This window comes from Tetrao urogallus (assembly GCF_951394365.1).
Source record: "Tetrao urogallus genome assembly, chromosome: 4".
Taxonomy (NCBI): domain Eukaryota; kingdom Metazoa; phylum Chordata; class Aves; order Galliformes; family Phasianidae; genus Tetrao; species Tetrao urogallus.
In genome coordinates, this window is record NC_136817.1 from 62,742,273 (window position 1) to 62,768,597 (window position 26,325).

At 38.6% G+C, this 26,325-nt stretch overlaps 1 protein-coding gene across 1 annotated transcript in view; it reads left to right on the plus strand.

The window, feature by feature from the left end:
• ZFYVE28 (zinc finger FYVE-type containing 28) overlaps positions 1-26,325 on the plus strand; it is a gene marked incomplete at both ends in the record, with an annotated part of 146,300 nt that overhangs the window by 50,995 nt on the left and 68,980 nt on the right. The window contains one exon of the mRNA XM_079534670.1: positions 19,877-20,017. Coding sequence (XP_079390796.1) covers positions 19,877-20,017 — 141 coding nt within the window. The remainder of the gene's footprint in view (positions 1-19,876; positions 20,018-26,325) is intronic.

Sequence of the window (26,325 nt, forward strand, 5' to 3'; positions counted from 1 at the left end):
TACAACAGTACAAATAATCTTCCTCTGAAGGAGAAGTTAGGTGGGATGGGTCAACATCTGTGCCAAGGCACTTGTCTGACTTGTCCCTTCTTGAAGATTTGGCTACTGTGTGTCTGACATGTGATGTTCCTTTGAGCCATGACATTTGTCTTATAGAATCCACTCATTCTTTTTTCCTCTATGTGTTGTCTTCCTTTTCTTTTCTCCTATTTTTACTCCTGAGTAAACCCTTTCTAAGCATCCATCTGTATTTAATAATATTTCTACTTATATCTGCCTTTGAAGCAATGTGCATCAGCATAGAATCACCAAGGTTGGAAACGGCCTATAAGATCATCTAGTCCAACCATCCATCCTTTCAATAAAGATTTGTTGCTAGTATAGACACTCTCAGTTTCTACAGTATTCACAGAAAGAGTGGGAAAAAAAACTCTATTTCAGTATGTACACGTGCACAGAGTATTTGTGACAAACTTCTGAAGGAAACTATCTCAAGCATAGATCCCTGGTTGCTGCCTTGGCTACCATTAGTCATCGGAAGCTGCTTCAGCAAACACTGATTTTTGAGACATTCCTTCTGTCTTCTCTGGTACTCCGTTTGAAGTGTCCCTTCTTGGGGATCCTGTATTACTTGCAGGCAGACTTAAAGGCAATGCTTAGAGTCTGATGTGTTTGGCCCATTCCTACCTCAAAGATGTGAGACAAAACAGAACAAAATGACACAATAGGTGCTTATGTGATAACACTGTGGTCAGCAGGGAAGAGAGTCCAGTGACTTCTAATAGTAGAAAAAGTAAGCAGTGCTGAATGGAGCATGTTCAGAGCAAACAAACGGTTTGCTGTTTCTCTTCAGCACATGATTAACCTGTGAAATGCCTCCTAGCAGTATGCAGATGCCCAGTATTTACAGCCTTTTTGGAAAGCAGCTGGACAAATGGCATAAGTTCTGGATGCCACAATAGCTCAGAAAGTTGGTTGGCTTCATATATTGTTGGATTTCTGCACTGAGCTGCTGAATGACTGCTGTAACCACAGCTGAAAATAGGACTTTGGCCTGAGCAGACACTACTTCTGCACTGTTGCTGTTGTATATGGGAGGTTAAGACATGTCTGTTGTATTTGGAATAAGAACACATCTTGGGTCTAATTTTTTTTAGTGTTATAAAGCTTCTGTTAATTTACAAATTTAAGTGAAACTGAAGAAGACACTGAATTTGTAATGTCTATCACTGTAAGGGTTCTCAGCTGCTGGGTGCAATTGATGCTATAAATCCTGGGTAGGTTACAATAGTGTAGAGAGATCCTGGTGGATGGGAAAGTTTTCTCATTGCATCCTGAACCAACTTCTTGGTTAATGAGCATGTTTGTCCACTCTACCTGGTGAGTGTATGGAAAGGTGTGGCTGGCTTGCTGGCATGGTTTCAAGGAAAGGAGTGTTGAGACATTAAAAAATAACCTTCAGGTTCTCATTTGTAACACTTCAAGGGAAGGAACGATGACACTACTTCTTAATTTACCAAAACGCTTAACATTTTTTAGTAAGAGAAAAAGGAGCAACCTACAGAATTTCTGTGTGTATATATGTAACACTGTAACTTGTTTGTTGTTATGGATTCTAATGAACCTGTTATCAAGCAAATGCTAAATACAGCGGGAGTAAAATGTTGTGCTTGATATGGTGTTCTTGTTTACTTTCGGGAAGAAAAGAGAATAAACATAGAGGTGATTTAGCCTTCGTTGTCTTTTGGCTTGTGCTTTGCTGTTGAATGTGTGCAGACTGATATGCCTGTAACCGTTTGACATAAAAGTCAAATTGACATAATTACTTGTTGCTCTGCAACAAATTGTTGTGAAGAGTACATACAAGCAGAAGCCAACTTCTGAAAACAAAACTTGTTATTATATATCAAACTGTGCTCTAGCAACTTAAATGCATTTATATAGAGAAAATGGTGTTATTGAGAAGGTGAGTAACCACAAACCTTAGAAGCAGAGCGCATAGTTGAGGGCTTCAGCAGTGTCACAGAAAGGGAAGGTAGTGAGGAGCTGACAGCCCATATAGACTGACTGAGCTGACCTGCTGCATTCATTCTGCTTCATGGGCTTCTTCCTTTTTGTAGAGTTCATGTGTTGAGGTTAAAGGTGGTTTCTCAGTGCAATTCAGGACCATCGCAGCATAAGCAGGTCATGATGAAGCCTTGTGAAAGCTGTGGCACCATGAATGCTGAGTGTGGTTATTAAACTGTAGAAAGGAATGCAGCAGCTTTTGAAAACCTGCGGTACCTTAAGTTACTTTCCAACTAAAATGAAGATAGCGCTCTGCTAGTAGTCTAAAAATTAAAGCTAGGAAATGTGACGTGGCGCAGAACCCATTTTGATTTTGCTGACATCCATTTCAGTGTTGTGAGGATTATTACTTTTGTTGGTGATTTGATCAGTTTTGTGGGTTACTGCAGGGAAAAGTGGATGTTGCAATGTTATTGTTTTGTGTACGAGATTAATAGGATAAGTAAAGAGCTAAGAATAAGTTTTATCTTAAGTGTGTGAGAAGATGCACAGTGTTACATCAGTTCAGCAGCAGCAACAAGTTCAGTCTGTCAGGCTGGTACTTTATGAGAACCTTTCCTATAGCAAGTCCAATAGCAAGGACTTTTTTTTCCCCTTCTCTAAATCTGTCAAAATCTGCCTTTGGCTTGGCTGTTCTTCCATATGCTGCAGAATGCTGCGAGAATGGGGATGCAGCTATTTCTCACAGGATTTTGCTGTGCTCTGGTATATTAGTTGTGAAAGGTAATAAGCACTTTTTTGGGGATGTTTCTTTGTAGCTTCTTATTACTCAGTGCAAATTTTCACCTGAGTATTTGCAAAGAAGTTCATAGTTATGTAGATTTCTCTGAAAATAATACCTGCTATTTATTTATTTGGAAACTCCAACAGATGCAAAGAGCCCAATACTACTTTGACAAAGGAAACTGTCACCACTATTAGCTGATTCATGGGGATGAGCTGATCAAGATGCTCTTCATTTTGTGCTGTGACAGCTGTGTGTGGCCATCTGAAAAATGGCTTGTCTTTCATGTCGCTGTCGCAAAGCAGCAAGGTGAAATGGAATACTGGTGTGAAGATTCAGCCTCTACTGCCGCACCAATTTCCATATCTGATGGCACAAACCATCATAATAAAATAGGAGGAGTTACTTTCAGAGCAGCCCTTGTCCTTTAGCACAGTGATACCACGTTGGAATGCTGTTTGTTTTCTAGTATCTTACAAAGCCATTTCTCAAAGCAGTTCAACCTTTCCTGTGTAATGCAAACAGTCACACAGGGACTTTGTGTAACTCCACACTGAAGTATATTCTTGCACATAAACCAACTTCAAAACATTTTTGTTTTTTCTTCCAGCTGTGCTGCAGTGGTTCAGTAGCTTGTTTTCACACTGAGTCAAAATAACCAAAGATTTATTGGATAGAAACAGATGTCAGGGTTCTTAGAACTGCTTGGGTGCCGTAACATTAGTTGGTGAACTTCTGACTAGAATGTGAGTAGTGCGAAATTAGTTTTTTCCTACTCTAAAAACAAACTTATGATACTTCCTAGACATTCCTATGCAGATTTTTAAAATCTTTGTTATGGTTGTTTTGCTTCTGTTGAGACTCTGGTAGCATTTTATTTTTAAGGAGACAACACATGGACACCTGAAAGAATTAAGCTTGAGTTTATGCAAAAATAACTTTTTTTTCTTGCTAAGCAAAGCTCACACCTCTTTCCTTTTCAGGATTCCCAAATTGCTGTAGTCTAACTTTTTTTCAGATTTTCCAGGAGAGTCGATTGTTTCAATGCAGTACGAAGAACAAATTCAGTGTGTACGTTCACAGTGCACTGTTACCACTAAAATTCCCTATGTTTACTACCAACTAAACTCCACTGACTAGATTACTCTTCTTCTTGCCTCCCCCTAATCAAGGATCTGCTTTTCACTTGTTTTACTTTCATGATGAATCCACGGAATTTATTTTTGTTTTGAATCAATGCAAAGACCATACAACTAAATATTGTTGGTTTTTTTTTTAAAATTTTTTGAATGTTTTTGGCAGAAGTTGAGCTATATTACAGATAGAATATAGACTTAATCCAAGTTTTTCTTCATCTTACCTTACCCTGGCAGTAGATGCAGTTTCCAGGAGATTCCTTCTTCCCTCTCTCCCCCTCTTTGCCATTTTCTCTGTTGTTGTACTTCCAGTAATTTAGACTTGAATGCTTTGATCTCAGTTCATGTTCATCCTGTTTGTGTTTGGTGCAGGGCTATCTGGGCAAGATTATGACTATGGCCAATCCAAGTAACATGTCTGATTCCCTAGAGAGTGAGTGCTACTTCTCTTTATAAGTAACCTTGGTGCTCCACACCATGCTTGCTGTCCCATGTAGGCTTTTTGGAGGATAAGCCAAGACTGCTATTCCGTGCATGGTTTGGAGCTGTCAAGCATGATGATCAAATTTTCCACTTTGTGATAACTTTTTGAAGAGAAAAGATGTGTCAGCAGAAGGCTGCCATCTCTAGGGTAAGCCTGGGGGACGTATGGGGAGATTGAGGAGGAAAAGCTTCTATGAATGAGCACATCTTCAGAAATAGAAGCTTTTGGGGATAGCTAAGCCACCTATAATATTGAAGTTTGGAAGTCAGCATTTGTATTTGTAGGTTCCTGGCTGAAATTTGTCATGCAGAATGGGTCATTTTATTGGCACAGTCTCATGTGGGGCTGGACAGCCTTCATGCAGAGCTGTGATGTCTGGGTGAGAACACCTCCTTGATATTCAGTCCTCAGTAGAATGTGGTGTAATCTGTACCAGTGCTCAGTTTTCCTTTGGACTGCTCAACTTGATGTTTTTCCTCTTTCTGCCTGAGGTGCTGAGACTGTTTGTGCTTCAGCAAGATTTTCCTTGGCACAAGCTGACAGTCAAACCTAAGTCTGAGAAAAGCGCTTGTTTTGATTCTCTTCCCAGCTATGAACAGTGCTGATTTTACAAATGGGAAGAAATCCTCAGTGCAGGTTGGGCCAGTCTAGGAGAAGTTTTTGGCCGTGCTGGGCAAGGGGCTGTGAACTTCTGTGACATCACTGTGCTGGAGTGGGAAAAGAAAGCCCATGCTTTTTTTTGCCCTAAGGGAAAGCAGCAATCCTTGTTTTTTTTTTTTAAATGTGGAAACAAAGTATAGATACTGAATTGTTGAAATAGGTACATCTTGTCTGCTATCCTCTGCATGTCACTGTTGCCCTACCAGGTTAGATTTGTCTCTCCTAGACAACAGCTAATTATCAGTTCCCATGTGAGGTGTGTATGTAGTAGAAGGCCACATTTTGGATGTGTAACTTTCAGAACATAATTGATTTAATTTTTTGAGACTGCGTAGGCTGCTGTCTCCAGTTAGGGATGTGACTCCTGCTGAGAATCAATTTGTTTGTTTTGCCTGTTTGCTGGTTTTGAGCCTTCCTAGCAGTTCTGAGCTAACTGTGGAGAGAATAATTCAGTGTTTAATGAAAGCACCTCTAGTGACAAGCCAAAAAAAAATGGAGATGGCTGTAATGACTTGATTTTTAATTGCAAACTATTGGCTTTATTATCTGTGTTGTCCTATGATGCTGGATTTGTTCTTGCTTTATTGAATAGGATCCTGTGTGAGGTTTGAACTTTGTGTGCGTATTTACTCTGCATTACACCTCCACATCCTGCTGTACCCAGGCTGACATGCTTCATGTCTGCAGGGCTGATTCAGAGAGCAGGGAAGACCAGTCAGCCCGAGCAGGTTCACACATGCTGCAGCTGCTTTCCAGAATCCCAAGAGAGACTTTGTGCTGTTCCAGGGAGTGAGCAAAAAGCTTGCTTTGTATATTTGTTTTGTTATGTTGTCACTTTTAAGCACTGACCTCTTATGATAACTATTTTCTGGCTCCAATGTTTTTCTGGGAAGTGACACGATTTAGTTGCTTGGGTAAGGGCAATATCCTTTTTAAATTCCAGTTTTCTGTGTCGGAGGATATCAGGGCTCTAAGTGTCTCATAACAGTACAATTTAAGACTGGTCAGATAGAAGCTTGATGTTCATAGCAAGAGATCACAGGGACAGCATCTCCCCTCTGCTCCTCTGTTCTCTGCCATGTGATCACAGAGACCCATTTCTTTATGGGAAGAGAAAATGAAGAAAGAAAAATGTAATAAAGGCAGATATCCCTCCTTGGGGTTCTAGACAATTATTTCTGTGTTAACAGGGCAAGGTGTCTACATCTTTCAGGAATGGGCTTGAGGAGCTTGCTGTGACACATTCCCAAGAAGGAATGATACAGCAGATGTTTGGCAATATAGAGAGTTGGCTCTTGGTGGATGGAGCTTTTCTCCATGGTACACTCAGAATTATCTTAGCACAGAAGTGGGGACTGGAAACAACCTGCTGCTTTTGGTCTAAATCCCTGCTTTTTTTTTAGATAGATAAACTTTTAACCTCACCTCTCAAATCTTAAATATTTTACCACCAAACCTGAATATACTGATGCTTCCAGTGAAATGCACTAGGGCAAGCCTTTATTTGTACATCTCCCATTGCAAGGCAGAATAAATTCCTCAGTATGTGAGAGTCATGTCTTCTGCTACATACATTTCGTTGCTGAAGTGCCTGACAGCACTCTGCAGGAGAGCGTTCCCATCTGCTGCAGGGGGTGATGCCTGGGGAGCAGCACTCAGTCACTGCTGGCCTGGACAGAATGGAGGGGAAAAAAATACTTATCATTTTAAACAGTGGTTTTCCAAATTTTGTGTGCAATATATTTTTCTCTGATTGCTGTAAAACAAATTTGTATGTAATATGTCTAGAGAGAAATTAAGTGTAATTAAGTGAGAAAGTTCTCCCATTTCCCCTTGGGTTCTGTTCTAGAAACATGGAGCATGGAAGGCAGGTTCACCAGCACTTCACAACTGCAAACTGCTTTCTGGTGAGAAATATACGTAATCATTAGGAGTCCTAGCAGTCTCATGGTTTTTTGTGTTTTCTGTAATGAAGATATTTCCTGGGAAATGAAGCTGTTTGTAATGGTTTTTCTGATTCTATGATTCTGGTAATTTGGTGGGTCTCGCTTCACAGGTGATATACTTCCTCCTTTGTGGAATAAAATAAATTGCATAGCTTTCTTGAAATTGTCTTTTGCAAAGACAGTAGCATACATAGAAGAGCTCTTAGTGTAACTCTTGTAATTAAAGTTGCCTCATTTACTCAAGGATTTTCTATAATGGTTGAGTTAAACATAGGTTTAGAAGCTCGCTTTAACAGCTGATTGTCTGATGGTCTGCTTGGTCCTCAGAAGTTACAAGTGGGCAAGAGGGGGTAGTTTGCTATGGGATTTGAACATTTGAAGAGGTGAGGTTTATGTTGAGCTTGTAAATCCATCTTTTCATTTCTGTTTTTATCTCCCGTGTTTGCACTGTTCTCCATGCCAATATCATTGTTAGTTTCTGTCTACACCCAATTGTGTGTTTGTGCTTTTGTACCCTGTACTTCAGGTTCTTACTGCTTTCCTTGTTGTAGCACCCGAGCATCCTGTGATGCGCTGAACTATATTTTCTGTGGTTTCTGAAATTATTTTTTTAAATTTAATTCCAGAGAGTATCCATCTCAAGCCAATCTTTCTGAAACAATTCATATTCATATACCCCCTAGAAGTCATTTCTTTTGCCATACATTTTTTTCCAACAGATTATTTTGCTTTACATGATATCATTTTTCTATATATGGAATAAGTGTATAAACATATATCCCAGAAATGTGTCACCGTGTTGTAATCAGTCAGTACTTTTACAATCTCATAGGTAATTTTTTTCCCCTTCCAGTAGTGAATTCCTGTTCCTTTGTGTAGGACTCGTGGGGAGCTGCCCAGTGCTGTTGCAGGTGCTGCTGCCAGCAACTGAGCAGTAGCTGCTTGGAGGGCAGAAGTATAATGCCTGCTTGATTTACACTGCTGTTTTCGGTCCATTTCAAAACCATAATTGTGTTTTGCTGACTACAAATCATCTTTGATATCCCTCCAAACGATGTGTATACCCAGTCATGATAAATTCCAGGCTATATTCTTCTGTCTGTCATCTCCAGTTGATTAATTCTGGACTTTCTTTTCCTCTCGAATAAATAAACAAAAAAGTAAATGAATAAAAATTGTTTCTGCACACATGCTGTAATTATGCGTTAGTCATGATTTTGAATAGTACTTGTGATCTCAGTGCAATTTTGGGTTATGATAACATCATTCTTTGAAGCTGGTGTCTTTCTCAGCAGAGACTTTAATTGCATATATTCTGTTTTAATCTAACTGTAATGATTTCCAATACATATGATTGATAACTGAATATAAGAAATTATATCAAAGAAAACAATTGACAAGAACCAACCTCCCCCTCCCCCCACGTTCTGCTGTATTGACATGTATATCAGTAGTTTAAAAAATGTCAGCCCCCACAGCTTCTTCTTTGATGGAGAACAAGGAATTTCTCTTCGATTTGAAAGGGAAAAGTCATGTGGCTTTAGAACTGTGAAATATTCAGTGTATCAGGAAACTGTTGCCTAATTAGGTAAGCTAACTGCTTGGAAGAATAATAAAGCGTTTTACTGTAAGACTTTTTGTTTAATTGATGAGTGTTTGCAGTTATCTATATGACTGCATGATATGGGTATCCTTTAAGTACTTCTCTCCTCATGTTTGGTCATATCTATAAAAAGCATTTCTCTTGTGTCTAATAATGCACTGAGATTTTGTTTGAAAATCACCGGTAGTCTCTGAAGTTCTAAATACAATTACATTTTGCACTCTTCCCTACTTTGAACCTGCTGGCTGCAGAAGATCACCCCTGGGCTTCATGTCTGTCACTATCAGCCACAGCTGGAAGGAGCAGAAGTGAAAGGGCTGAGGAAGCTGGAGCTTAATGCCGAAGCAGGCAGCTTGTTTGAGTGTTCTCTGAGACAGCAAGGATGGCCATGTTAACTTTGACAGGTTCCAGCAGATGTATCTCACCTTCAGACAGAACCACCATGTTCCTGACTAATGTGGCTGGTCTCTCTGCAGTTCCTTTCTCTGACCTCTTTGTTAGAACATCTGAGTGTCTACAGGAATAAGGGTGAACTGCTATCTGGTTCAAGTGAAGATCACAGTGGAAATTACATCCATGTTGTGGCCTCTGCTTCTGCATTTGTAACACAAAGTCTTAAGCTGGAAAAAAATGGAAGACTGGGAAATAACTTATTTTTGTTTGTTCTGGAACAATATTTCTTGTTCTGACCAAATAATGTGATTGCATGACTGTATGCAGAACAAGTGCATATTGAATGAATTCACCTAATATCATCTATTTGCAGAGTGGTCATGAAGTTACTGAGAATAGTTAATAACTGACTTCAGAAATGTCAAAACTTTTTGACCCTTTGTTGACTGTATGCTGATTGTTTTATTCAGAGAAAAATGTTCTGTTATTTCAATTGAAAAGCAATGCTTAACTTTGATCCGAGACTGCACATATGTGGAGCTTTATATCAAATGCAATCTCTATAGTAAAACAGTTTAACTTTTTTGACCTGTAGTGCTGTTGAAATGTAAGCTGCAGATATTCCAGTAGGTGTTCTTCCCCGAGGCTGTGGAAGCACAGAAATTCTTCGTTCCATTATGTGGGAGAAAAATAACAGTTCAGCCTCCATTTTTGGTACTGTGCTTGGAAAGGGTTCATTTTAGGAGTTTGCCTGGGGTGGCAGAGAAGAAAGCTCAGCTTTGGAAGCTGAAGGTTACTGCTATCTACTGTAAAAACCACCAGCAGGTGTCTACTTTGGAAATGGAAGTTGTTGTTCTTGTAGGAGTTGAGTTTTTTGCGTTAACTAATCATGCTTCTCTTTTCGAAGATCACTTTTCTTTTTTATTGGTGTCTCCATTGTAGTGGGTTGTTGTTCTTTTTCTTGATGCCATTATCAAATACAGCAAACTAAAACTAGTCTGAATCATATTCTTGCCAGAGCACTGTAAACGTTAAAATAAGCACTACTGGTAATGCATTTCCTTGCTTTCAGAAGCAGTTCTGCAATTAATGCCTCTGGCTCTTCTGTCATACAGCATACTGAAGAAAATACTTGGCAGCCCAAAATTTGAAAAATGCTGCTGAAGGGGAACATTGAAAGTATGTAGCTGTGATGTGAAAGTGATACTGCTGATCAATAGAGAGTGTAGGCGGTATGTATTACGTCTTTTCTGACAATTGTTTTCTGGAATGAGGAAAATCAATTATCTCTTGGTTAAATAGGTAGAGCTACGATTGTGCTGGATTGTTGTATTTGCCTAAACAGGAAGCAGACAGGTCTCAAAATTGATCTTGCCTGAAGAGGCAATATATGGTTTTGAAATCCTAGCATATATGACAGCTAGAGATTTTTCTCTTTAAGTCTTCTGTTTCTCTTTATTTCAGGTTCTGTGTAACCTGATGGAGCTGTAGGTGTTCCTGTTCATTGCAGGCGAGTTGGACTGGATGACCTTGAAAGGTCCCTTCCAACTCAAACACTCCTATCATTCTATTTTCTTTTCAATAGTGAATTTAAAATTGACCAGGAAAACATATATCAGGAAAGCGTTCATGTTGTGCTGTTGCTTAGTTCTTGTGTGTTCTGTGTCCTGCCTTAAAAGGAACCTGCTAAAGTTGGGGGATGGGCTGGGAGAACAGCTAAGCCTGATGCAGTTTACCCAGCATCTGCATGCTGATGAGGTGAAATGGTCAAACAAAAACTGTGTGCCTGAGCTAGCATGGAAAACATAAGACAAGAATAGCTGTACAAAAATCCACTTCTTTCCCAGGAGAGATTTCTGTGTGCCAAAGGCAGACCATGAGGACGTGGTCTTGAGTGAACCAGAGAAAGCCTTATTGGAGCAAAAACACTCAGTTCTGCAGTGGTTGAGCAGGGACATGGGTGATCACACTGCCATGCAGCATCATCCAGTTAGCATAGTGCTTGCCAGCAAATATATGCTTTTTGTATGCCTGTGTACTGAGCATGGACAAACACCAACTGAAGCTTGCTATTATCTCAAAAACAAACCCAGTGTGACAGATGATGGCATTCAGAGCTACTTGTCTGTGTTCTTTAGCTGAAATAGTGGAAATAAGATCAAAAGTTTTACTTAGGCAGACATTCATTTGAAGTTATTGTCAGATAGAAGGCAGCAGCTGGGAGAGGGTTTTGTGATGAGTGCCTCGTTGCTTTCATTGCTGGGCTCGAACAGGTGCATTTAAGAATAAAGTTCTGATGAAATCTTTTTGTTGCAGTGATTGATTGAGGTAGTGATATGATGCCAAGGTAGTTAAATTCTGCTCATCTGGCAAGGTGTTCAACCTGGGCTTACTGAGAGCCTCCTACCAGACAAACAAGTTTATGAATGAGCAACTTTAAGCAGATGATTGTTCTTTTATTAAAATATAGTACAGAACACCTCAGATTAATCATGAGCAAATCTGCTGAGGCAAAGAAAAATAAGGATGCACTTGCAATATAAAGAAACCTAAGGAATGTTCTATGCCTGCTCATACTCAAGAGGGACTATGTAATAACTCTTACGATCAGCGTGCTTGAGCTTGCTGTTAGGTCAGGTTTCCCTCTTGCTGGTAATTTGTCTATGCCGGGATTAACTAAGACATTTATTTCTTGATTCAAAAGTAAAATACTGTATGTGGCAGGTTGTTCAAACTAGGTTGGTACTGAAGAGTGAGGCGAAGCTGGCATGCAACCAGGGCTGCTGAGCATGAGCAAAGCACTGGGACTGCAGAACTTGCAGACCTGGGAGGAAAAAAATATCCTGATATAGCAATGTAGAGCAAGATGGAGCTTTTCAGACAGACTGCAAAACAATTCTTAAAATGTGCACTTGTTTATTTTTTGTTTGTTTAATAATAGAAATTTGATTTTTAGGAGAGAAAAAAGCTTGTAGAAAATAATAGGAAGATTTAGACATTGAAGACCTGCAAGAGTGGGGTCATGGTTCATCTCAGTGTTTGGGAATTTTTATAAATACTCGAAAAGATTCGTAAGACATTTTAACAACAGTAGTGGAATATTAAGTAATTTATTGCATGTGTAAATGGAACTTAGCAAGGTGGAGGGTTTCATATTATCAGGGGAAAAATAGTTGAATGCCACTTTCAAATGCCATCCTTATGTTAAGGAGGGTCCTGTAGCTCCGGAAGCCTAGGGAACTAAATGTGTGATTTTCCTTGTGATAGGTAGCAGATGACTAAAAATGTGGCAGAATCAATTTTGTTTGAAAGGGTGCTTAGTGTAACCTGTAACTGCAAATACAAACAGAGAAATCTGAAGCAAGCTGCATAAAGGCATTTAAAGAATGGTCTGCCTGTTTTGGTGCTTTTCTCAACAAGCTGAATTTGTTCTTTCTAAATGCTTGGTTGTCCTTTTAAGCTTGATGTTCTTGCAGTAGATGAGAAAGAATGATGATTATCCTAAGGTAAACTGAAGGAGGTGGGCTGTGACAGCAGGAAGGGCTGTAGAGTTGGTGGGTGCACCATGGCTGGCGTAGCTTCCCACCTGGCTGCTTTATTGCTCCTCAATAGCCCAAGCAGAGGAAATAGGATGAAAAAGCTCACAGGTCAGAATAAAGACGGAAATGACTTCTTGCTCTCCCTAAGGCTCCTTATAGTTGTCTTTGTTTTTAGCGGGAGACAACTCTGGAAATAGAAATCCCTGGCAAGTGGGCTCCGGGAGGAAGCAGCCCTGGAAGTTACCATGCTTTCCACGGCTGTTCCATCACTGCCTGACGTCTTCATATCCCCACAGCAAAGCCATTTCTTCTTCCTCAGGTTATGTTTGTTTCCTAGATATAGAGGCTGTGGTTCAGCTGTGGTCCACTCCTGTTCAGCAGAGTGCGTGTCCAAAAGCTTAAGTAACACATGTTAAGCATATGCTTATGTGCTTCCCCAAGAAAATATGAATTTGAGGACATGCTTCTCTAGATTAGTATTATGAGCACACAAAAATAGAAGCTGTGTACAGTGACTTAATCCATCATGAGTGAAATTTGACTGTGGCAGTCTCAAATATTTGCTGTTCTAGTTCAGCGAAACCTATCTGGCTTTTTTTTTTGGCTGATATTGGTCTCGTATTACCATTCTGTAGTGGAGACATAGAATTTAAATGTGGTTTTTGAAGAGTGTTGCTAGTATTGGAAAAACTCACCTGATTTTTTGTTTTCCAATAATTTGCTATTTTATCTCACTGACTTTTTTGCTTAAGGCACTGCTAGCATTTTTTCTTTTGTGCTAACAACCTGTTTACCTGTCTTTCTAGCTTGTCTAATGATATTCTATAGATAAACACAGAGCAGCTGGTAAGGCTTTAACCAGACTGTAGCTTTTCCCACAGTGCTTGCTTTTTTTTTTTTTTTTTAATGAATTCTTGCATTCTTCTTGGTAATTGTTGGGCTCATCTTGGACTTTTTCTTATGCATGTGCAACATCAGAAAGCCAAGAAAATTCATTTAAAAATGCATTTCTATTATTTTTAAGGCTTCATACATTCTACATAACAAACCATGGGGGAATAATTTCCCCTTTTTTAACAGGTAGCTCTTGATGTAAAGCTGGTAGATTTGATAAATAAAACAACAATAACAAGAAACTTGCATGTTTTGAGTTGCTGAGACCCTTTTTCTTTTAATGTGAATATGTATTGTTGCTATTAAAAATTGTAATATTTGAAATGAAGTATCAGATGTCAGATATTGACTTATCCATCTTTTAGAGAGTGATTCTTTCTTGTTCATATTTATTACTACTTATAAAGCATGAAAAAATTTCAAAGGATCTGTCTGAGGAGAGAATGTGTGTACGCTTCCTTGTAGAGGAGGTGACAATGAAGCTATGTAACGATGTAATGGCAATGCCCTTTTGAAGAAATGCCTTAAATCTTTGGAATAAGTCATCTGTCAATCAAGCTTGCTAGTGCATCAGTGACCTGTGTAGTTGTGCTTCAATTGAATAAGTGTGGGTCACTCAAGGTCCATTTATGGTCTGGATGGAGATCGGTGATGAGTCCCCCTAGTGCCCCCCAGGGGTCGGTGCTGGGACTGATAGTCTTTAATGTCTTCATCACTGACACTGACAGTGGGGTTGAGTGCACCCTCAGCAAGTTTGCTGATGACATCAAGCTGTGGGGTGCGGTCAACACACTGAAGGACAGGTTGTCATCCAGAGGGACCTAGATAGGCTTGAGCAGTGGGCAGAGGTTCAACAAATCCAAATGTAAGGCCTCGTACCTGCGTGGAGGCAACCCTCATTGCCAGTACAAGCTGAGTGAAAGTGGGTGAAAGAATTGACTGTAACCTTGCTGAAAAAGACCTGGAGATACTGGTAGATGGCAAGCTGGACATGAGCTAGCAATGTGCCCTTGCATCCAGGAAAGCCAACCATACCCTGTGCTGCGTGGCTAGCAGGGCAAGGGAGGTGATCCTGCCCCTCTGCTCTGCACTGGTGAGGCCTCACCTGGAGTGCTGTGTCCAGATGTGGAGTCCTCAGTACAGGGGAGACATGGAGCTGTTGGAGCACATCCAGAGCAGGGCCACAGAAATGATCCAAGGGATGGAACACCTCTCCTATGAGGACAGACTGAGACAGCTGGGGCTGTTCAGCCTGGGAGAACAGAAGGCTGTGAGGTGACCTGACAGCAGCCTTTCAGTATCTAAAGGGGAGCTACAGGGAAGAAGGAGACAGTCTCTTTAGCAGCGTCTGTGACGGCAAAACAAGAGGAAGTGGCTTCAAGCTTGAAGAGGGGAGATTTAGGTTGGATAAAAGAAAAAAGTCTTTTACAGTGGGGGTGGTGAGGCACTGGCACAGGTTGCCCAGAGATCTGGTTGATGCCCTGTCCCTGGAGACTTTTAAGGCCAGGCTGGCCCAGGCCCTGGGCAACCTGATGTAGCTGAGCATGTCCCTGCTCACTGCAGGGGAGTTGGACTAGATGGCCTTTAAAAGTCCCTTCCAACTCTAAGGATTCCATTATTTTTCACACTTACAATGGATACGTTTGGGAGTTTGAGCCTAAATCCTTTTACTTCAGAAAAAGAAAGAAACCAACTTTCAAGTTTTGTGGGTTTTTTTAGTTTTTTTTTTTTTTTAACATAAGTCTTAAATAAGTTTAATGAGTTTAAAACTAGTAATGTGCAACATCTGTTTTAGGCTTTGAAAACATAACGTCACCTCTGAGATGTAGAACTGGCCATACTTAAATTCTTAGCACCTAGATCTGCCTTGTGATACACAAAGCATATGGTGTATAGTGAGTTGTTTTCTAAAATGTTACAGAATATTACCTGTGTGCTGGAGAACAGGGCTGATGTTTTTACTTATAGCATTTTCAAATTCCCATCTCAAAGCCAATGTACTTTCACTTGTGGGGACTTTGTTCTGATTTCTGTGCCGTGCAGTAATTGTTCCTCTTTGACAAAGTCCAGTAACTGCTACATTTGTTCCAGAGAATGGAAAGTTCGAGATTGATCCTGTTTGCCTAGTTTTGTGACAATCCACTTGTTTCCTTTGCCCCAAAACACAGTAGGCAACAGATTTAGGCTGACAACTTGGCCTTCAGTAACAGACATTTATACTACCCATCCCGTTCCTGAATGGGGAGTAGTGGAGGCCATATAGATATAACAGTTGTGCTGATGCAAACACCATATCTTACAACTTCTCATGTCAGCTAGTAAAATCCCATCAGCTGTAGCAGAATAGAGTTGATGTATAACTGATCCTGGCTATGGAAGGGCAACATAACCTGGCATCTATCGCAATTAAAATTATCCTATGGGGACTGACTGTTTTTACCCAATATAATCCTGTAGATTGTTGCATTGCCTCCTACAGTAGATGTTTGTGGATGGAGTTGCTTTTCAATGTGTGATAAAATGTATGTAAAATGTAGCTTTTACCACTAACAAATGCTGTTTGAAAAGTTTCCCCAGTGGGTGTAGGCTTATGGGTTCCCTTGTCAAAAAAGTTATCTAGATTAACCATCAGAAGAAGGTAAAAATAATTAAATTTAAAAAAAAAAAAATTTCCATGTAGTTTCATTCGATTAGGGTCAGATCAGGGCTTGAGCATGTAGGAGAGCTGTGAATACTTAAGATACTGAAGAACTTCAAAAGGACAACCAAGGAGCTTTTCATATCAAGTCCGTGAATTTTATTTAAGCAGGGTTGGGCTTTATCTGTTGTTCTGAAACCTTTATATCAGCAATTCAAACATGATGAATGTTATTTTCTGGAAAATCAGGAAATAACAGTATCACTAGCTAGGATTTTGTTCATCTCTCTGCTTCATTTTGTTTCAGTCTATTCTTTGGCTTATTGGTGTTGATGACATCTTCCCTTTCTATTTTGATGGTGGTTGTGGAGGCTTCATTTATATAGAGGAACTTAAAATCCTCTATGAAGGACCATAGAAATCTGGGGAAAATGTTCCTTGGTGTTCAACTTATGGGCTGCTGTCTGTTATATTTATAAGACCATGCATATTTTATGTGAGCTAGTTGGGAAAAAAAAAAAAAAAAGCAGTATGCTCAAAAGGTGACATGAAAATCATACAGAAGATGCTTCAAATCTTGTTTCAAAACAAGGAAATTCTATACTAGAAAAATCCTTATTTCTGGAAACTTGATTTTGAAAACAATTCTGGAATTACTGACTGGTTTAAGATTACTCTTAGCACCTTGTCTTCTCTTTATAGTATCTGTTTTCTGTCTGGCTGCTAGCTTCTGTCCTGTGTTAGGATGTGTGAGCTAGAATTTCTTCTTTTTCAGTCTGCTTACACTTTTTCTTTTTTTTTAAGTGACAACTTCTGTTTTTGATAAAGGCCAGCTTGTTTACAAGATATGAGAATAGTATCTTTTCAACTGATATCGTGTAATCTTACAGACCTGTTACTCATCTAATAACCTGTATCTGACAGCTTACTTAAACCTAAGGTGTTTTCCTTTTACCACTCTCTTATAGTCGATGTAAATCCTTATAAAAATGAAATCAGAATTTATTGTGCAGTAAACCGAACTGCCGTAATCTAGGTGGGAATTTGCTGGTAAAATCTGTATGTAACCAGTTTGGTAGTTAATACAGCTTCTCACGTGGGCTGTTCAGTACTGAACTTGGCAATGGCAGGCAGCCTTCTGCATTAAATCTCTGACACGATGAGCTGAGAATGAAGAGTAATGCCTAATAAGAAATAAGTGTGTGTGCGCTGTTGGGTGAGAATGCACACATCAAAAAAATTCTGTGAGTGATCTTTCCTAATAGAAGGAATAATGAACTATTACTGTAACTGATGTTATCCAATTCCTATCTTTGTATTGACTGGAGCAATACCTGATGTATATCTTATAAATGAGGATAATAAATAATTACCAATGCACAAAAAGCTGATTTTGAATCTGTGGTGAATGCAGTCCTGCATTGGTTTGTCACATGCTGGCAATTATGAGGATACATGAGGATAACCTGCATCACTTGGTGGGCTGAATCTTTTAGAATATGACTTGTGAAATGCAGAAAAACATCAGAGGGAATACAAGATGTTCTTGTACAGTGGAGGAGACTCCTATGTGAAGAGCTCAGGCTCAGGGTGGTGTTTGGCTATGTTTTTTATCTGTTACCACCCCAACAGAACAGGAACAAAGATCTGTACGGGTTGTACAAGGGCAATGTGGCAGCAAGGGTTCCTGCAGTCTGTGGATACGAAAATAACAGAAGTAGCTGCAACACATGATGCTCTAGTGGAAAAAGGCAAGATCCAATACCTAGGGGATGAATCCAGCTAGTCACAACAAAAATCTAGATGAACAAATTTGATTGTAAATGTGGTTAATTCTGGAAACAAATAGAATATTAAGCGATAGGTTCTTTGTTAGGTGCACTTAAATGTAGTTTTTCTATTAACTTGAACAGTTGAAGATGAGAAATACTAACTGTTACTCTGCCAGTGAGTAGTAATCTATTCTGATAGAATCATTTGAACCACGTTTTGCACAAACTGAAAGCAAAAATTGGCACAGAGTATGGTGTTACCTCTTCTCTCATACTGGTTGGAACAAATTGAATTTAGAAAGTTGTGGGCATCGACTTTAAATGCCTCCCTGCTAGGAGATTTAAAATCTCATGCAGGTTTGTCTTGCCAGGTCCCACATGATTGACACAATTAATCAAAGATCACGATACTAATCCACAACAAACATAACACAGGCGAGAGAACTCAATTAAAACTTTTGTTTCTCCAATTTAAAATATCAGCCACATGGGAGCTAACTGCCTTGGTCTTACATTTGCTTTTTTAGCTTGGAACCACTCAACAAATTGCCTTATTTTGCTTCTGCAGTGCAATTTAGATGCATATAAATAAGTTGTGTTTTGCCACACTTCCATGCATGAATTCCTGTGTCTTTGGTTAACGATTTTATCTAGAAAGTTTTCTTGATGTCAGTAAATACTAAAGGAAAATGTAAACACCAGATATAATAAAAATAATTGGTTAAGGGAGCTGTGAGAATTTTGTGCTAAACTCAACAAAATTAAGTAATTCAGTTGTAGGGTCTCTCCATAGTGTCCTTAATTCTAGATTTTGTTTATTCCCCGTGTACAAGCTTTATCTCTCTCCCTGAGTGTTTTTCTATCAAGGCTTTAATGAAACTGAAATTTAAATGTCTCACAGTTTATGCTCAGTGTACTGTAGCTGCTTAATAAAAGACAACATTGAAAGAATGCAGAGGAAAAATCTAAAGATTGCCAAGGCTTTCTGTCTTTTATTTTGTAGTAAGCAACTGGTTTCCTGCTTAAAAAAAAATCCTAGTTTTCATTACTATTACTTTCATTACTATGTTTCATCAACTTAAAAAGTATTTCTGACTTGCCTCCCAGTTCAAATGGTGTGAACTACCAATGTAGAAAGCTGAAAGATAGCCTAAAATCATTATATTCATGCATAAGTAGGACATGTAGGAACAGGAGCTGGTGTGTTTGCTTTCAGGGAAGGCTGTTGTTGTTGTGCTATTAAATTGCTAGTTGAGAAACCATGCAGCATGCACCGGCGAGGCGGTCTGTAGCATCACTAATGAGACCAGGTCTCACAGTAGTTAACTGTGTGACTGTACAGCTCTGTAGATATAATGCTTGTGTAATGCAAAAGCCCAAAGGGTTTTTTCTGCCAGAGTTGTATTTTGTGAATACGTGATATTTCACGTTACTTTCTGTGTTCTCACCATTTCTGTTGCTGAGGAGAGCCTGAGAGAGCTGGACAACTTAGCCCAGAAAAGAGAATGCTCAGGCAGATCTCACCGGAGTCCATAAACCTCTGCTGATGGTTGGATTTCAGGAGTCACTGCAGTGGTCATGAGTCCAACCAGCAGCTGTAGAAGCTTCTCCTGAAGGCCCCTCGCATGGCTTTGTGTTGGCAGCACGTGGTGGTTGTTCTCTTGTTTTGCCAAAATTGAAGCAAGCTTTTATTTAATAAACAAAGCTTGTGATTCAGTTGTTTGTCCACTAGGCAATTATGCCACCATGAGTGAGAATGCCAGGATGGTTCTGGAGATAACAGTAGTTTAATAATACCCGCTTTGTTGGAGGAGAGATTTTTTTCTTCAAGGTAGGAAGATTTTGTAAGTCTATGTAAATGTCTCAGTGTCATTCTTTTTGTGCTGATGCTCTACTAATCTGGCTTAAATGACTTAAAAAATAAATTCCAATCAATATAATTCACTGGAGTATGTTTTTAATTGTGCAGAAGTAATGTAATGTTCTGTAACGCAACATTCTATGCATCTCTTCTACACAGAGAACAGACCCGCAGCTCCTTGCTCAGTTCTACTATGCCGATGAGGAACTAAATCAAGTAGCAGCTGAACTGGACAGTTTAGATGGAAGAAAAGACCCACAGAGATGCACACTGCTGGTCAATCAGTTTCGCTCTTGTCAGGTAATGAAAGTGATTCATGATTTAGTTGGCATTTTTGTGTGCATTAAATGCTATTTATTGTATGAATTAATTTTTATTGTCGAATTCCTTTAAGATGACTTTGGTATATATATGCCTTTTATTAGTTTAACACCTGTTTTCTTTGAAAACGCTATTCATAAATCTATTTCATCTCATTAAAGTGTTTGTTGATGGTTTCTTTTAAATGAGAACACATTAGAAAGATTTTCTTTGCACGTGGAGCTCACTAGAATGAGAGAAATACTGAAACATTTCAGGCAGTGTAAAGTAGCCACATCTTTTGTAGATGCTTAGCTTTTATATTTTATAAATCTGATAGCTTTTAATTAGTAAATAAGCTATGTGAGAGCAGCTGGTATCTTTGCTAATTGGAAAGAATATTATCTGCTTCACATAAAAAGCTTTAGAGTTAAGAGGAACTGCTGAGGAACCAAACAGAAAAGGATATTTATTTGTAAAGTATTTCAAAAGTATGAATCTGTTTCTGAGTTCTTGTTGCATAATATAGTTCACTGAGGAAATGATTCCTCATAATATTTGCTGAAACTGTGGCTATAATTTAAGCAAGACTTGAAGGGGGAAGAATTGGAGACTGCAAAGACAAGCTAAATCTAGTTCTTTAACTTGGATGAATTTGTGATTTGATTTGTTAAGAAAAATAATTCAGAAATTGAAAAGTAATTGAGAAATATGACTTTGTGTCACAATGTATACCATTGTACAATAAGTTTTTTCAACAATAAAATTCAATAAATTAGAAATGTGAACTGCTTTTGTGAAACACTTCATTCTTGCACAAATGCTTCCATACACACCCTCCCTGTTGCACCAACCAGCATGCCATAATGCAAAGTCCTGGAGTCCATGATTCACCATGCTCAGGAGGATTTATTTATGAAAAGTAAGCACTTGCTGTCAATTGAGTGAAATGCAAGTGCGGAGACCATGGTAATAAAAAATCATTTCCACTGAATATAAAAAAAATCTAAGTCCTGTGCAAAGGATTTGTTTTGCTTCAACCTTTTTTTTTTTTTTTTTTTTGAATTTGTTATATTACTATTAGTTGGAATGTACCAAACTTCTTTAATGCAGAAAAAAATTATCAGTGATCAAGTTGAGGTAAATATGAAGAGTAGTGCCCTGATCAACATAACAGCATTAGCATCGAGTTACCTGAATCTGTTGATTAAGAAGGGAAGGAAAAGAAAGTAACTGAAAAAGTGCCGTTTTTTTCTTTTCTTTACCAAAGATCATTTACAGAGAAAGAGCCATCAGCCAGTGTACTGTGTTAAAAACAATTTTAATACTTCTGTATGCTTTGATTATCTTTGGTTTCCTACTGCACAGTCACTAGAGAAAAATGCAGAGTTTGAGTCTACCAAACTGGAAACAGCCAAAATTCAGTACCTTGGAGGAAAAAGATACATGTAAGGGTATCTTAAAAAGTCATTGATGTCTGTCTTCTCTGTGAGGTATCAGCTGTACCTAAACCACCTTTCACAAACTTGTCTGACTCGTCTTTTTAGAAACCTCCAGTAATGGACATTCCACAGACTTCCTAGGCAAACTCTTTCCCAGCTGATACTAGTGAAGGCTTTCTGGTAACAAGGGTAGATGAACAGTTTCTTCTTGATGCTTTATCCCTGGAGGTAAAAACTTCTTCCCCGATTCTCAGCAGGTGCACAGGTGTTCCTATTTGCTTACTGCAGTTCAGGCAGACCTTTCTGTTCAGAGAGTAGCTTCTCTGAATCTTTTAGCTGTAGGAATGCAAGAAATGCAAGCTCTCACAGTCCTTGGTCAGTTTACTTGGCTTGCTGTGTTATGACTCACTGTCTTGTGACTCTTAATACAGTCTGATGCCTGGTAATTTCTTCTTTTCATTTGTCTAACAGATTGCTGTTACTAAAACAATCTGTTGCTGGACAAGAAAGAAAAGATTGAGTTTTATTTTTTTATGCAGCTATTTTTGCAATTTCTAATGTTCAGTGTTCTACAGTATAGGTCAGATCATAGGCAAATGTTATTTCAAAAATGATTTGCTGTTCAGGTCTTGCATTATTTTGTAGTAAGCAGCTTAAAAAGTATATATTTGTATTATGTTTCTTTTTTTTTTTTTCCCCCTTAAGAATTTGTTGTGTAAAGGACACAGAATAAAGAACAGTATTTTAGAAAGGATTCCAAGTGTAGGTGTTTGCTAATCAAATATCGCATAGGAAAAGTGGAGAAGAAAGGGCTGCAGATGAAGTATGGTGGTGTTTGAGGCAGATGGATCAAAATAATTGTCATGTAAGGCTGTGCATGTGAAAGCAATGCAGCAGCTACATTGTGTGAAATGGGCTCTTTCACATGATGCCTCTGAAAAAGATCTTGTGCCCACAGCAAATATAGCAAAACAGGCTCTGAACCTTATGCTTAATTTTTTTTTTTTTTCTCTTCCTATTTTGTCCTTGATTTTTAAATGTATTAGTAAGATGTATGGCTCACTTTCAATCTGGATAATTTATTAAATCTAGATAATTTGCAACCTAGATAAAAACGATCTCCTTAAGTTCATAGAGACATAGTCTTTCTATCAGGCTTGAATATTTCTGAAATCCTATGACCTACTACCTTTTCTTGTTTAAAAAAAATTTTTTTTGGTTGTTTATTTTCAGCTAAATTTAGTGTTTGCTTAGTAGGTGATATTATGAAATTTTACTGTTTTGTTTATGGGAGAGAACTGCCTTTAAACTAGTGCTGCTTTATGACAGAGCCACAAGTCTTAGGAACTCAGATTGGTTTTTTTTGAGAGGTTCTATTCTGTTGGATCTTGATTGTAACACAGGAGATGTGCTTTCTATCTGTGTCTATATTTTCAATTTTTGGAACTGTTTCAAAAGAGTTCCAAGTTTACTGCAGTATGTAAACTAATTCAGGCAAAACAAAAGGATTCTACCTAGAGAATGTGCTTTAATGGATATTGTTTGTATTTTCTGTCTCATCAATAATAGCAATATTAGTCAAGATAAGCTGAAGCTCTGGTACTTCAATAATTCTTATTGTGGTGGGTTTTTTTCCGCGTATACAGAGAACTTCAGTTTTCAAGGATGTAAAAAATAAATTGTAACTCTGAATGTTGTTTTTTACTGTTCTGCTTTCGTACTGTTTCACTGATGATAAAATCACATTTCTTACAGTAAATTAACTTATAAAAACAGAAGATCTTGCATCTTGAATTTTAAATGCTGTGAGTTGACTGGTCAGCATGGTGCCAAGTAGAATGTATCAATTAGTAAGAAGGTGTTGTTTTGCAGTTTGCTGTGGTTATGGTAGCTTCCTGCAAAAATGATATCCTTTGTTTCGTTTTGGTGTTTGCGTGTCAATAGCAGAGTATTATAAGAATGTATTGTATTAACAGATATGTTGTCTTGCACTTTTAGTGTGGCTAATATCTAACGGAGTAAAGCACTTCTTCTGGTGTTGCATTCTGTTGTGTGCAGAGATGCATGATAAAAAGTTATATATGTTGCACTTCAGTGAAAAAAAAACAGAAAGTAGAGAGATATACTTTGGTTTGTTGAACTTGATTGATGATAATACTGGGAAGATACTTAAAAACAAACCAACATGTTTGCATCTGTGTGTCTTGAGGAATATGCAGTGCTGATTCATCCAAGTTTTTTTTTTTTTCCGGTTTGCAATACAAATAACTAGTGTTGAAATGTTTTTATCTTAAGATTAGTAGTAGATGTCCTTTTCTGTGTGGTTCCCACCCTTCCCAATGTCGTAGGGCATTTTCTGCCCTTGAATTTCATAAGAAGGAACAACACCTAATGTATGTTTTTTAATTAATCATTCGCACATTTGTGATAACTCTCTGAATGTATTTGTCATGACCATTACTATTTTCACATTTATTAGTATTATGGTACATGAACTGATTTATTTAAAACAATTTCTCAGTCATCTAAGTGGAATTAGGTTTAATGTTAAATATTGCAGATCACAATGAATTTGAAGAATGAAAACTAGAAACACCTTTGATTCTAACCCAGAGATTTTGTAAGATCTTGAGAGGTCAAAACTGAATGGTGTGTGAGTGCTTCCCATTGCGACGGAGTCTGAGGATCATAGTACTTGCTGGGTTAGTACACTGAGAATTACTTCTCTCTGTAAAGCATCAAGTTCTCAGAATAGCAGATGAGTCAGTTCCCAGCATGGTTTTATCAAAATAATTCCTTGAACTGCAGGTTATGTCTCAGCACTGTGTCATTCCATCCATTAAAGCACCTTGGGAAGAAATTTGCCCCTGCCAGGGCATTGACCTGAAGCAAGACATTTACTCGCTGAGATAAGGTACCGCTTGCACTTTGCCACAGAGTGGTAAAATGAGAAATTTCTACTATTTGTGAAACCTTGTTTTTCTCAGCTCTTATTCGAATGATTGACTGGTAACATTATACTGGCTCTTCTCTTTTCCTGCTATTTGCTTGATGGAGCCACTTGGGAAACACTACTTGAATACCTTAAATTGGAAGTCCATCATTTTTGAGTCATCGCTCTGTAGTTTCAATTTGATGAAACATCAGGCTTTAAATGTATGTAGTCCTTAGTGTGCAACTTACAAATACAGGTTAGTCCATACACTGATGGCCAAGTAGGCACCTATGAGTCTGAACCTCATTATCTATCCTGGTATAAATTTGTGTTACTGGGGAACCAGAGCCCTTAGAGGAAGCTGACACACATTTTGTTGTTATCATTTGCCTGCCTCAATTTCTGTAGCAATGGAAAATACATCGTGAGAATGGTATCAGAAATGCTCTCTTTCATCCAGTCATACTTATCTCCTTATTTCTTACAGCTTATTTCAACAACTGAAAATATCAGTTTGAGATGAGCTGCTTGCTATTCAAGTGCTGAGGAAAACAGAGCTTGGCTCCTACTTTGTAGGAGCGCACCTGTTACGGGCTGGTTCTCAGCTACAGGCTGCATGAGCTGCCTGTGTTATGTGGAAAGTGCGTACAAACCAGCTTTGGGAAAAACAAATAAAAAGACTGAAGGCAAAATGCTGCTGGAGTCCTCTGAGGAACCTCCCTTGTCACAGCTTGGCCTGCTAAAATCTGTTTTTTAATTTAGAAATGACAAGAATTCCAGCCTTCGTCATTGAAATAAGCATTAAAATATTATTTGCTATCTGATGCTGGAGTTGGATGGGTAAGAGAAATCTAAAAATGGGCAATCTCTTCATCTGGTGCTTTTTGATGTTCGGATGAAACTGCATTGCTGTTTGATAATGGGGCACATCTGGAAGGAGTTAGGAATGGCCTGATGTGAGGTAGACATTTTGCTTGCCTTTCACCTCTGCTTGCTTCATGTATGTAACTGAGATTGTAAATGCCGAGGTTCTTTTTCTCTTTAGTTAAAAAATAGCCAAACCAAGAGCGCAGAAGTGGTGCAGGATTCCAAAAATGCTTATGCTGCATCTTGAGCAAGCTGGAGAGAGCCATCCCCGCATGCAGCAAGCTGTCACAGAGCATGTGGGGATTTCTCTGCAGCAAAGGATGGAAAGCATTTCAGTGTGATTTCCTTATTTTGTGCATATTTCTGTTTCACGAGGATGAAACTGAAGCTAGAATCACAAGTTACTAAATAATAAAAAAGGAAACTTGTCTTTCTATATAAAATATGATTAATTTTTTATCAGTGTGAAAAGGGATGTGTTTGTATTAAGTAGCGTGTGCTGGGGAAGCGGGTGGTTGTTGCTGAAAGGGCTTGTGATGCTCGATCACGCTGCGCCATCTGCTCATGATGGCCAGGTTCTTTGCATGCAAACTTGTAAGGAAAAATAATTTATCTTTGGTGGAAGATGAAGATGTCAGCCATTTAACAGGAAAACAGGGTTAATATTTTATATGTACTTCAATTAGAAAGCTGAAACTTTGTGGGTTTTTTTGCTATCAAGACACTTCTGTCCCAAATAAAATACAGTATTTTCTTTTATAGCAAAGAGAACTCAGCTGCTAACAGTTAAGGCAGAAATAATCAGAAGGTTCTTCGTTTGAGTCTTCTGACACTGTTTAAAAAGATATTCTATTTCTTAATGTGTGATTGTGAGCCCAAGATTATATTCATATTAAGAAGAATGGACGTGACAGTATCTTGACTGAATGCTGACATGGTGTATCTGAGATACACTGGCAATTTTTGTGCATTTGAAGGCTAAATGAGGACTAGGGTGTAAGGTCATTTTGAAACTGACTTTACTCAGCATTTGTGAGATATGGGACTATACCAGATCCACTTTT